The sequence below is a fragment of the Panulirus ornatus genome, chromosome 7, assembly GCF_036320965.1.
Source record: "Panulirus ornatus isolate Po-2019 chromosome 7, ASM3632096v1, whole genome shotgun sequence".
Classification (NCBI taxonomy): domain Eukaryota; kingdom Metazoa; phylum Arthropoda; class Malacostraca; order Decapoda; family Palinuridae; genus Panulirus; species Panulirus ornatus.
The window spans coordinates 23,540,397-23,554,187 of record NC_092230.1 but is presented as its reverse complement, the minus strand read 5'-3'; the positions used below and the strand labels follow the sequence as shown (position 1 = coordinate 23,554,187).

General features: G+C 44.8%; 1 protein-coding gene across 7 annotated transcripts in view; it reads right to left on the bottom strand.

Annotated features, from left to right (window-relative positions):
* Snrk (SNF related kinase) overlaps positions 1 to 13,791 on the bottom strand; it is an 852,818-nt gene that overhangs the window by 497,550 nt on the left and 341,477 nt on the right. The window contains exon 1 of one of the 7 annotated variants that reach the window (XM_071663339.1): positions 5,239 to 5,284. The exons of the other annotated variants lie outside the window; for them this stretch is intronic. Within the exon in view, the coding sequence (XP_071519440.1) occupies positions 5,239 to 5,248 (10 nt within the window). The 5' untranslated portion in view covers positions 5,249 to 5,284. Of the gene's footprint in view, positions 1 to 5,238; positions 5,285 to 13,791 lie in introns of those variants that run through there. 7 annotated transcript variants of the gene reach the window in all.

Genomic DNA, 13,791 nt, shown 5'->3' with positions numbered 1-13,791 from the left:
GAGGGAACAAGGAGAAGAGGGAGACCAAATTGGAGGTGGAAAGATGGAGTGAAAAAGATTTTGTGTGATCGGGGTCTGAACATGCAGGAGGGTGAAAGGAGGGCAAGGAATAGAGTGAATTGGAGCGATGTGGTATACAGGGGTTGACGTGCTGTCAGTGGATTGAATCAAGGCATGTGAAGCGTCTGGGGTAAACCATGGAAAGCTGTGTAGGTATGTATATTTGCGTGTGTGGACGTATGTATATACATGTGTATGGGGGGGGGGGTTGGGCCATTTCTTTCGTCTGTTTCCTTGCGCTACCTCGCAAACGCGGGAGACAGCGACAAAGTATAATAATAAAAAAAAAAAATATATATATATATATATATATAAGCTAAAGGACCGAAGAATCGACATTTGTCGTGTCTCTGCACGTTATCTGGTACACATCTACCGACATACTGCACACATGTGATATTTCACCTTTCTTGGGGTAACACAATATGGCCCTTGAGAACAACGGCACGAGCCTTGGGTACGAGGGCTTAGGATCTGAACTGACCTCTTAGTAACGTCCTGACTCTAAAGGGATCAAGACCATCATATATATCTAAGGATCAAAACGATAGTTCAAGGAATCCGTCCCGTACAGGAAGGAGCCTTGCTGGCCTGGCGCGCTCCAGGACTGGTTAATCATCTCGAATTTAAGACGAAAGCCAAACACCATCTGCACACACTAACTCATGACGCAGTCCTTCATTCAGGATCCTTTGGTTCATACTTAGCGCAGTGCTTTACACATTCATGCCACGTGCATCAGGTCTGCTGACAATGTCTCAAATACTGAGCATAAGTATAAACAACTTGAATCAGAATAGTAAATATATTTGGTCTACACACGTTAAATAAACAAAAGACAGGCGATCGTATAACCTGAGGATATATTTGCCTCAGGAGGAACGGGATTAACCAACTGAGATATCAAATCATTTAACATCTAATACAAGTAATAAAATTTCATTATAATAAAAGAAAAAATTCCAGAAGCAAGTCTTAAAAACCGCAGACGTAGGAGGTAAGGCAACCTGCTGTTGATGGTGTCTGTGAGGGATGTGTGGCCGGTAACCTCTGGCAACTGACCAACGGTTCGCTGACACGTTCGTTGGTTAATATTTTGAAAACATCCTGGATGATGATGGACGACGTGTTGATATCGTCACTCCTAAAAACTACTGAGAAAGCGATATTTACAGTGCTAGGTTGTGTCGAAGATTACAATCCAGTACCGCGTTTCACTTGGCAATAATTTCTATATTAATACAGAGCAAACATTCAAACTGCCCTACATTTTAGGGGGATTACAATGAAACATCTAAACTGCAACAATTTCTATAAAGCGAATCAATAAACTGCTCTAATTTCTATAAAACTAATCATTTTATTATTATATTTTATTTTGCTTTGTCGCTGTCTCCCGCGTTTGCAAGGTAGCGCAAGGAAACAGACGAAAGAAATGGCCCATCCCACCCCCATACACAATGTATACACACACACGTCCACACACGCAAATATACATACCTATACATCTCAATGTACACATATATATACATACACAGACACATACATATATACCCATGCACACAATTCACACTGTCTGCCCCCATTCACTCCCATCGCCACCTCGCCACACATGGAATACCTTCCCCCTCCCCCCTCATGTGTGCGAGGTAGCACTAGGAAAAGACAACAAAGGCCCCATTCGTTCACACTCAGTCTCTAGCTGCCACGCAATAATGCCCGAAACCACAGCTCCCTTTCCACATCCAGGCCCCACACAACTTTCCATGGTTTACCCCAGACGCTTCACATGCCCTGATTCAATCCACTGACAGCACGTCAACCCCGGTATACCACATCGATCCAATTCACTCTATTCCTTGCCCTCCTTTCACCCTCCTGCATGTTCAGGCCCCGATCACAAAAAATCTTTTTCACTCCATCTTTCCACCTCCAATTTGGTCTCCCACTTCTCCTCGTTCCCTCCACCTCCGACACATATATCCTCTTGGTCAATCTTTCCTCACTCATTCTCTCCATGTGCCCAAACCATTTCAAAACACCCTCTTCTGCTCTCTCAACCACGCTCTTTTTATTTCCACACATCTCTCTTACCCTTACGTTACTTACTCGATCAAACCACCTCACACCACACATTGTCCTCAAACATCTCATTTCCGTGCTTAGCACATCCACCCTCCTGCGCACAACTATATCCATAGCCCACGCCTCGCAACCATACAACATTGTTGGAACCACTATTCCTTCAAACGAATCAATAAACCAATAATTTCTACAAAACGAATAAATAAACCAATAATCTCTATAAAACGAATCAATAAACTGCAAAAATTTCTACAAAACGAATCAATAAACCAATAATTTCTACAAAATGAATCAATCTACAGCAATAATTTCTATAAAACGAATCAATAAACCAGTAATTTCTACAAAACGAATCAATAAACAGCAATCATTTCTATAGACGAATCAATAAACTGCGATAATTTCTATAAAACGAATCAATAAACTGCAATAACTTCTACAAAACGAATCAATAAACTACAATAACTTCTATAAAACGAATCGATAAACTACAATAACTTCTACAAAACGAATCAATAAACATCAACAATTTCTAGACAACTATATTGACAGCACTAGTGACTGACTCTTCCGTCGTTGACCTTCCACACCTCTACACTAGGACTGGACACGGTGAGAGTTAGGCTCCTGCTCACGCCACTCCCTTTGGTTTTTCTGCTTCTCTCTGTTCTCTTACCATACAAATGAAATGTAAAGTCTGCTGCCTGGTTAAACGTCCAGCTATTACCTCTGTTCAACCGTCCCTGTATGTCTTCTGTGATAATGCCTTTCTCCTACCACCCCCCTTATCTCTCTCTCTCTCTCTCTCTCTCTCTCTCTCTCTCTCTCTCTCTCTCTCTCTCTCTCTCTCTCTCTCTCTCCATTCTACAGGTATCATTTCGTCCACTGAGCTGTTTTGCTTGCACACCTGCCCCTCTGACCAGGACCTGCGGCAGGTGTGGCTTCTACTTCCACTACTTGTGTGTAGCGACCAGCCCAACGAAGACTGACCGTTATGTCGCCTCCTTCCCTCGTACAATAAAGCTGTCGATTTCTCTTGCAGCTTTCGTCTTCTCCGTTGCAACAATCTAGGATTTCAAATCAATTCTTGCTTGTATTATTATTTCTTTATCTTTTTTTTCTCGTACGTATTATTTTTCATCCTGGATGGCCATGCTTGTGTTCGTGCCATGTCGGTCGCTATAATATGAAAACTGCCCTATTTTCATACGAAGCTAAAATGAGGAGCTTAAAATTCTGTAATTTTCATAAAGGTACAACGACGGCCTGTATGTGTCCCCTCGGCGGTAAGTGTCCAGACACACGACATGGGCGGCCGGGAGGGGCTACCTCTGGGCCCCAAGAGTGTGTGTGTGTGTGTGTGTGTGTGTGTGTGTGGGGGGGGGGGGGGTTGTGGTCCCACCCCTCCCTCACACTCTACTGGGGTCGGTGGTGGGGTGGGGTGGGGGGGGGGGGAGAGACTGGAACACAACTGACGGAGGGAGGGGAGGAAGGCACACCTAAGCGTGGACAAGGAACGAAGAGACGGGAGAAAATCACAACACTGGGGAAAGGAGGAGAGAGAGAGAGAGAGAGAGAGAGAGAGAGAGAGAGAGAGAGAGAGAGAGAGAGAGAGAGAGAGAGAGAGAGAGAGAGTGTACCGGAAGAAATGGCGAAATGGTACAAAACGAGGAGGACGGAGGGATGGAAGCTGTGTAAAAAGGTCAAAGGAAAAAAAATGGAGGAAAGAAAAGGTGCAGAGAGCGAGGATGAGCGGTACAAAAGCCTGCTAGTACAGTACTGCCTCGTTACTGTAAATGTCCAAGTGGGGAGTGAGACAGAGGAGCACCCCACCCTCCTCCCAGCAGCACTCCACACCAGCAGCAGCAGCAGCCGCCGGGGGCGGGTCATGACCTGACCTGCCCATAATGCAGACATTACACGTGAACTCACACAACCATCATCATTCTTCACGTCTCCCACCACCACCAGCCCAGCCCCACCTACCCATCAGCTGATCTCACCTAACACACTATCCCTGAGCCACCTTCGTTCGCCACACTACAATGCATCAACCACAAATATATAAGTAAAAAGTGATAACCACACGGTGATACCACACGATCCAGAGCTACTTACTGGTGCCACAAACGCACAAGTATACCCGTGTGGCGTAAATCTTTTATGAACATTTATTTCCAGTCAATTTGGCGTAAATTTTGTATGTAAATTTGTTTTCATATAACGACGAACTTGTAATTAATAACAACGACCACTGTTACTTTCACACACACACACACACACACACACACACACACACACACAAGAAGCCGGTCGTTGGTTGGGAGTGACTCTGCCTGCCTGGCTAGCGTGTGCGGGACAAGACAATGATATATGAAGACATTCATGGGCCGACCCGTAGTGTCTCATTAGACACTACGGGTGTTGCAAAGTTCCTCTTGGTTACAACAATAAGCGAGGCCGCTTGTGGCCTTCAGCCAGGCTCCAGCCATCTTGGGTCCCATGTTTTCGTCTTTGGTTTAACCTGAAGGCCTCTCTATGTCAGCAGATACTCCACCCGCAATACTTGTATCCTGGACTGCTTGTTTGGCAACTTACTAGTAGACTACCTGCCTACCTACTTGTCTACTTGACTGCCTAACTACCTACTTGTCTACTGGGCTGCTTGTCTACTTACTTTTCTGCTGGGCTGCTTGCCTACCTGCTTGTCTACTGGACCGCTTGTCTACCTGCTTGTCTACTGGACTCTACTCAGTATGACATTAAATGCTTCCTTGTTTAAACGTCTGTTGCACTAATACAATGTCCACTTGGCCTTTCCACTGCCAAGAGCCACCCATCCAACCTCAGGTCACGCAACCCGTTGCACACGAAGGTACGACCCCACAACACGACGATACGACCCTGTCACGACCTGGCCTCCGACCTGACTCGAGCCAAAGGCCAGTCATTCATTCCAGCCACACGGTTCGTACCGTCGTGTCTCCGGGTCGTACCGTCGTGCCCTGGATCGTAGCGTCGTAGCTAAAGTCTTTCTGTCAAACCTATGAGGTTGAGCAGTGTCCCGGCTATAGTGTGTGAGGCAGACTGTACCTGGGGTCATGCTGACGCGCTGCTTCTCTCATAACATCTCACCTGCAAGACGAGAACATAACGTATGAATAACAAAATAACAGAATAGATGAACAAATCAATTAGTAAATCATCAACACTGGTATTGTGTAACTCTAAAGACCTTCTATATATGGGGCTCTTGCAACTTTAAGGATGCGCTCCATGCGGGAGTAGGGTAAGGTGGGCTGCTTTAGGAAGGAAGGTGTCGTTGATAACCATGATACTGCCTCCTCGAAGGTGACGTCTTCGTCTCAGTTTGACAACGTAAAGCTGACATCCTTCAACCCAATCGGTCTGTCTAAATATCTATCTATCTATTTGTCTACATTTGCGTGAGTGTGTGTGTCTGTGTGTTACCGGACCCCGCCTGCGCGAGGTCACACCACGAGCGAAGAGTCAGGTACGGCGAGGCTGTATCACTTGCAACTTCCGCTAGAACAATCGACGTTTCCCACCTGCTGGAAGTAACACAGTCTTGGGCTGCATGAGCAAAGCTTTACAAAGGGCCTTAGTAACACTAGGTCTCTGCCGCAGAATCTGGTCCTGGAGAAGTAATATGTATATATGTCTTTTCTTTCTTTCTTTCAAACTATTCGCCATTTCCCGCGTTAGCAAGGTAGCGTTAAGAACAGAGGACTGAGCCTTTGAGGGAATATCCTCACCTGGCCCCCTTCTCTGTTCCTTCTTTTGGAAAATTAAAAAAAAAACGAGAGGGGAGGATTTCCAGCCCACCGCTCCCTCCCCTTTAAGTCGCCTTCTACGACACGTAGGGAATACGTGGGAAGTATTCTTTCTCCCCTATCCCCAGGGATAATATATATATATATATATATATATATATATATATATATATATATATATATATATATATATATATAAGCCGATAAAAAATGAATTGTTCACAAAGAATCTTGTAATTAAAAACATGGACATTCTAAGTAACATACGCAGGCAAAGACATCAAACTCTACGTCTTTCTCACACTCCACGTCTTCCCTGCACTCGGCATGGAATGTGTGATAACTGTTGACATTAGCAGAGGGTGGGAGCGTGTTATCCAAGTGTCCACCACTGCGTGCGTTCGAGTTCACTGAAGCGTTTGATAAACCGCGTGGCGAGAGCTTCACCTCACCAGCTCTCTATTTAATGTATAACTTCACAGCCTTTATCACTGACGCCTTTTCTTCTTCTTCTTCTTCTTCTTCTTCTTCTTCTTCTTCTCCTTCTTCTTCATCATCATCTTCATCATCATCATCATCTTCATCATCATCATATTCTTATTGAATTTGATAGTGTTTACGTTCTGGCATGTAGATCCCGACGTTCCCTCCTTCAGCCGATCTGTCTGTGTCTTCACCTACGCTCACAAATATCACTCAGCCTATCTTTCTTTCTTTTTTCCCCCTTCATTGTTTCATATCCTTCCTCACATCAGCAGTGTCAATGGGATGAACCAAGAAAATGTCGAAGTGGAGACAAATTTAAGAGCTTTTCCGACCTGCGAGAGTAATCTTATAATTCTAAAACCTTTTCAATGTCTTGAAAAAACATAAACCAGTTTAAAGCTTTGTAAGGACCCGCTGGAACTGTATATATATATATATATATATATATATATATATATATATATATATATATATATATATATATATTATCCCTGGGGATAGGGGAGAAAGAATACTTCCCACGTATTCCCTGCGTGTCGTAGAAAACGACTAAAAGGGAAGGGAGCGGGGGGCTGGAAATCCTCCCCTCTCGTTTTTCTTTTTTTTTTTTTTTTCCCAAAAGAAGGAAGAGAGAAGGGGGTCAGGTGAGGATATTCCCTCAAAGGCCCAGTCCTCTGTTCTTAACGCTACCTCGCTATCGCGGGAAATGGCGAATAGTATGAAAAAAAAAAAAAAAAAATATATATATATATATATATATATATATATATATATATATATATATATATATATATATATATATATATACATTGTCATAATTCTAACATATTTTATCAAAATTTCATCATAACGTAATATAACATTTTCGAATTTGCTCGGCGCAAAACACACCTATTGTTCCAGGATAAACTAACGTGTCACAGGATATACTGAGAGTGTTGGGACAACTCTGAGTGCTACATGATATACTGAGCGTCTCAATATACTCTGAATGATATACTGAGCGTCTCAACATACTCTGAATGATATACTGAGCGTCTCAATATACTCTGAATGATATACTGAGCGTCTCAACATACTCTGAATGATATACTGAGCGTCTCAACACACTCTGAATGATATACTGAGCGTCTCAACATACTCTGAATGATATACTGAGCGTCTCAACACACTCTGAATGATATACTGAGCGTCTCAACACACTCTGAATGATATACTGAGCGTCTCAACACACTCTGAATGATATACTGAGCGTCTCAACACACTCTGAATGATATACTGAGCGTCTCAACATACTCTGAATGATATACTGAGTGTCTCAACATACTCTGAATGATATACTGAGCGTCTCAACATACTCTGAATGATATACTGAGCGTCTCAACACACTCTGAATGATATACTGAGTGTCTCAACATACTCTGAATGATATACTGAGTGTCTCAACATACTCTGAATGATATACTGAGTGTCTCAACACACTCTGAATGATATACTGAGCGTCTCAACACACTCTGAATGATATACTGAGCGTCTCAACACACTCTGAATGATATACTGAGCGTCTCAACACACTCTGAATGATATACTGAGCGTCTCAACATACTCTGAATGATATACTGAGTGTCTCAACATACTCTGAATGATATACTGAGCGTCTCAACATACTCTGAATGATATACTGAGCGTCTCAACATACTCTGAATGATATACTGAGTGTCTCAACATACTCTGAATGATATACTGAGTGTCTCAACATACTCTGAATGATATACTGAGCGTCTCAACACACTCTGAATGATATACTGAGCGTCTCAACACACTCTGAATGATATACTGAGCGTCTCAACATACTCTGAATGATATACTGAGCGCCTCAGCATACTCTGAATGATATACTGAGTGTCTCAACATACTCTGAATGATATACTGAGTGTCTCAACACACCCTGAATGATATACTGAGTGTCTCAACACACTCTGAATGATATACTGAGCGTCTCAACACACTCTGAATGATATACTGAGCGTCTCAACATACTCTGAATGATATACTGAGCGTCTCAACATACTCTGAATGATATACTGAGCGTCTCAACATACTCTGAATGATATACTGAGCGTCTCAACACACTCTGAATGATATACTGAGCGTCTCAACATACTCTGAATGATATACTGAGTGTCTCAACATACTCTGAATGATATACTGAGCGTCTCAACATACTCTGAATGATATACTGAGCGTCTCAACATACTCTGAACGTCTCTGAATATATCTAATGATTCAGAACAAACTCAGTGAAAGGACAAATACTGAGCATACCAGAATATCCCATGCATTACAGAATATCCAGACTGTATGAGAATGTCCTTAGCAGCTCAGAATATAGTCTCAAAATATGCTACTCGTCTCAGAATATCCCAACGTCTCAAAGGGTATCCTGAGCGTGTGGGAATATCCTGACCATCTCGGAATATCCTTGATCGTCTGAGGGCTATCGGGGTAGGCAGAGGCGCTGCTCCCTCACGGGTCGCTGTAAAGTCAGTGTTAGTATTGACAATCTGTGTGTGACGTCACACTAGAGTAGTAACAATTCCAGCCCAAATTGGCCATTAATTGGCGTCCAAGGAACTAAAGGCGTGCGGCTGAGGGGCCCAGCCCAGACTGCCTGCTGCCCTTTAAGACTTCCTCATGGGAACAGGAGGCGATGCGTTCCGCAGCGCAGCGCGCAAGTGGGAACTCAAGAGCGGAAACCTCAGGGAACACCAATGCTACGTAACTGGTGCCTCAAGCTAGGGAAATCCTAGATCCCACAACACTGCTGAGGCGTCAATACCTACCTACTACCTCCTAAACCTTACGAATGACACTAACTCAAACTAACGTTCAAGTCGAGAATTTTTCTTTAGATCGAACCGCCTTTCCCACTTTTTGAGGGGAGGCGTCGTCAGGAACAGACGAACATCGGCCTCAATTCGCAGTGTCTTCGAGCTGTCTTGTACATATAATGCATCGAAGCTACGGCTTCCTGTCTACAGCGAAGCCCCACAGACAGCTCCTTGGTTCATCTTCTACCGCTTCATAGGCTGTGGTTCAGCCTTCGTCGCTCCCCATACACCACATCGATCCACTTTGTTCCATCACAGCTGCAACGTTCCCAAGAGACGAGCTACACACTCGAGGAGCACCTACCACAGCAGACCCCGAGACGGTGACGAACGTCGTGGTGGAGGGAGGGAGGGATGGAGGGAGGAGGGGAGGGTGTAGCCCCAGACCCAGGATGCCTTTTATTTTTAGTAAGCATTCTTCAGGCGGGACATGTTGGCGGTGCGAGGTGTGTGAGCGCCGGCAGGAGGAAGGCTCACTCGCCTTATCTCGCACATATTCCTGCCACTACTGCACTTCCTGCCAGCCTGCCTACCTCTCTCTCTCTCTCTCTCTCTCTCTCTCTCTCTCTCTCTCTCTCTCTCTCTCTCTCTCTCTCTCTCTCTCCCCTGGCACTCGTCTTCGCGCGTCACAACGTCCTTCTCTCCCTCACGGTTACCACTACTTATTTGCCAAGAGTCTCCTCACCCGTCTTGTCCTCTCCCTGCCGCCTGTCCTCACCCGTCTTGTCCTCTCCCTGCCGCCTGTCCTCACCCGTCTTGTCCCCTCCTGCCGCCTGTCTTGCCAGCTCATTAACACACCGTTATACTCGCTCTTCCCCGCCTCCGTGTCTCTCTAACCCGTCGGCGTCTCCCGTCATCTTCCTGTCCCTCGACCCATATTTTCCGGGCTCACTCCCGGCATACTTCACCGTCTCACTCCAGGGCGACGTCCATCTTTCCCGGGGTCCCTCACTATCTTCCACTTAAGTAAATAAGTAAGAAAATAAGCAAGAAAGTAAGTCAGAGAGAGGGTGGGTCTCTTCCCCAGCGGCAGCACCAGCTCAGTGCCAGGATCCGCCAGATTTACGCCCCTGGTATCCTGTCTCTCTGGTAACCAAAGCCTCTTCGCGATATTGCCTTTCTTAATCTGCCACACAGCGCTACCTCCTGTCTGCCTGCCTGTCTGTCTCTCTCTGTCTGACGCCGCTGAGTTCCCGTCTGTGCCACCCGTTTCCTCGTGACTTTCTGTACCCCCGTGTCCACTGGTGCGCCTCTGGGACAAGAGCTGACCAGCGTCTATTCCACATTCCCGGGCGTCCCCCCCCTCCTCCCTCACATCCATCAACCGTGTCTCTGTGCCACATCATCCAACTGCCTCTCTGTACACATCATCCATGTCTTTGCCGCGCCATTCGCCACTCTTCGTCCTCCGTCAGCCACACAGCGGGTGCCTAACACATATTCTATGTCTCGCCCGCTTGTGTCTCTATCCCATCACCTCTGTGGCACATCAACTGTGTCTCCACCACGTCACTCTTACCTCTAACACATCATCCGCGCCCACCATATCGTCTGCGTGTGTATCGCTCTATCTTCTCGTCTCTGGCACATCACCATTATCTCTCTCGTACGACCGGTGTCTCTCATAAGCCCTCGCGTCTCACTTGCACGCACCGTGCACCTCCCACGTAATCCCTATCCCTCATATATCATCCGACTTTCAATACATCCCTCTCTCACCCACATCATCACTGTCTCTCCCACATCATCCCTGTCTCATCCACATCATCACTGTCTCACCACACATCATCCCTGTCTCTTCCACATCATCCCTCTCTCCCACATCATCCCTGTCTCACCAGCATTATCCCTGTCTCTTCCATATCATCCCTGTCTCTCCCACATCATCTCTGTCCCACCCACATCATCCCTGTCTCTCTCACACCATCCCTGTCTCTTCTACATCATCCTTGTCTCTTCCACATCATCCGTCTCTTCCAAGTCCTCCATATCTCTCTCATATCAAACTTCTTCACACTTCACCTGTATCTCTTCCAATTCATCACATCTCTCCCACATCCTAATTGTCTTTGCCACACATGTTTATTCCTCTCTCTCTCTCTCTCTCTCTCTCTCTCTCTCTCTCTCTCTCTCTCTCTCTCTCTCTCTCTCTCTCTCCCCAGATAATCAGTTACTCTCCCACATCATCCGTGTCTCTCACGTCATGTGTCTTTCCCACACTGTCTCCCTTCCACATCACCCACGTGTCGCACGGCACGCGTCTCTCCCACAATGTCACCCTACCTTAAGATCAATGTCTCCTACCCACAGCGTCCATGTCTCCCATTCCATATATTCCTCCCACATCTACCTGTCTCCCTCCCATACCATTTGTCTCCCTAACCACACACACACACACACACACACACACACACACACACACACACACACACACACACACACACACACATACTCCTCCCACTCTACTTAAACATCTAGAAACACTTAATTCGAACAAGTCAACTGGTCCTGACGATCTCTCCCTCACAATACTGAAGAAGGAAACTGGGAAATACAGCCCGGTCGAAAGAGGAGTGACTAAAAATTCAGTGATTTAAACATAGAGTTTCTCAAGATTCAAAGTGGTATAGACAAAGCGTCTAAAGATTCAAAGTGGTATAGACAGAGTGTCTAAAGATTCAAAGTGGTATAGACAGAGTGTCTAAAGATTCAAAGTGGTATAGACAGAGCGTCTAAAGATTCAAAGTGGTACAGACAAAGCGTCTAAAGATTCAAAGTGGTATAGACAGAGTGTCTAAAGATTCAAAGTGGTATAGACAGAGCGTCTAAAGATTCAAAGTGGTATAGACAGAGCGTCTAAAGATTCAAAGTGGTATAGACAGAGCGTCTAAAGATTCAAAGTGGTATAGACAGAGTGTCTAAAGATTCAAAGTGGTATTGAGAGAGTGTCTAAAGATTCAAAGTGGTATAGACAGAGTGTCTAAAGATTCAAAGTGGTTTAGACAAAGTGATGAGATGGAGATGGAGGACAGAGATTTCAGTGTACACAGACGCACAATATTGCACTCTGCCGCTGAGGATATCAATAAGGAGAATAAAATGTTAGTTACACAAAAAAAAAAACCTTGGCGTGATCCTCGATAATGACCTACAATACGAAAATCGCTGCTAAACTGTATGACGAAAGCCCACAGGAAGCCAGAGTTTATAAATAGAAGTATAAGCCATCAAACAAAGGATACAATTTTCACTGTCTAGTAACGCCCTGGTCAGACAGGCCTCAAGTGGCAAACCCGTCACGAAGTCAAAGAAGAGCAACAATACCAATTCCGTTCCTTCGAAATGAGCCTTACGAAGATATAGAGTGGGAGACGTAAAGCCATTCCCTCTGAAGCAGCACACACTGCGAAGATGTCTAATACAAGAAGTTGTGAAATACTAAATAATTTCGGCAAAGCAGCACACGAAAATTTTCGTTAAGTTAGATGAAGATTCAGTTACAAGAAGGAACGGTATGAAAATAAAAGGAAGCAACGTGGATGAAAGACTTTCCCTCAGTAGAGCTGTAGAATATTGTGATACAACACCAGTTGTAGAACACTGATGTAACACCAGTTGTAGAACACTGAGATATAACACCAGTTGTAGAACACTGATGTAACATCAGTTGTAGAACACTGATGTAACACCAGTTGTAGAACACTGAGATATAACACCAGTTGTAGAACAATGAGATATAACCAGTTGTAGAACAATTAGATATAACACCAGTTGTAGAACACTGAGATATAACACCAGTTGTAAAACAATGAGATATAACACCAGTTGTAGAACAATGATATAACACCACTTGTAGAACACTGAGATATAACACCAGTTGTAGAACACTGAGATATAACACCAGATATATAAAACATGCAAAGTCTATCAATACTTTCAAATCAAAGCTAGACATGTTGCAGTGATATATATTATTAACACAGACAGTCCTGCTTCAAGGTGAATTAATGGAGATTGCAATACTTTTCTGACTCCAGGCCACGAGGGAAGCCATGTCATTACGAAGTGGACAACTATTCCCGTTCGCACATTCCTATACAATTTCCGTGGAAGTATACTTTCTTCATACCGCATGGTGTTCCATTCCTTTTTTTCCCTTCTTTCCTTGCCGGCAGTTGAGCCGGAGGGAGAGGTGGGCAGGGAGGTACATTCTGCTTTGCTATCTTGTTTCTCCCACAGTACTGGGAGCGTAAATAACTCCCTCGTGAACTATCAGGTCTCCTCTTACCTGTCCATCACGTGTACATCTATATACCTGTCTTCATCCCATTATCCGTCTCCCTCACAACACACGTCTCTCCCACTCAGCCTGTCTCCCTCCCACATCTGTCTCCCCCATGCCACGCATCTATCCCACACTACCTGTTCCTCTCCCACGCCACCAATGTCTCTCCCACATCCATAATGACGTGTCA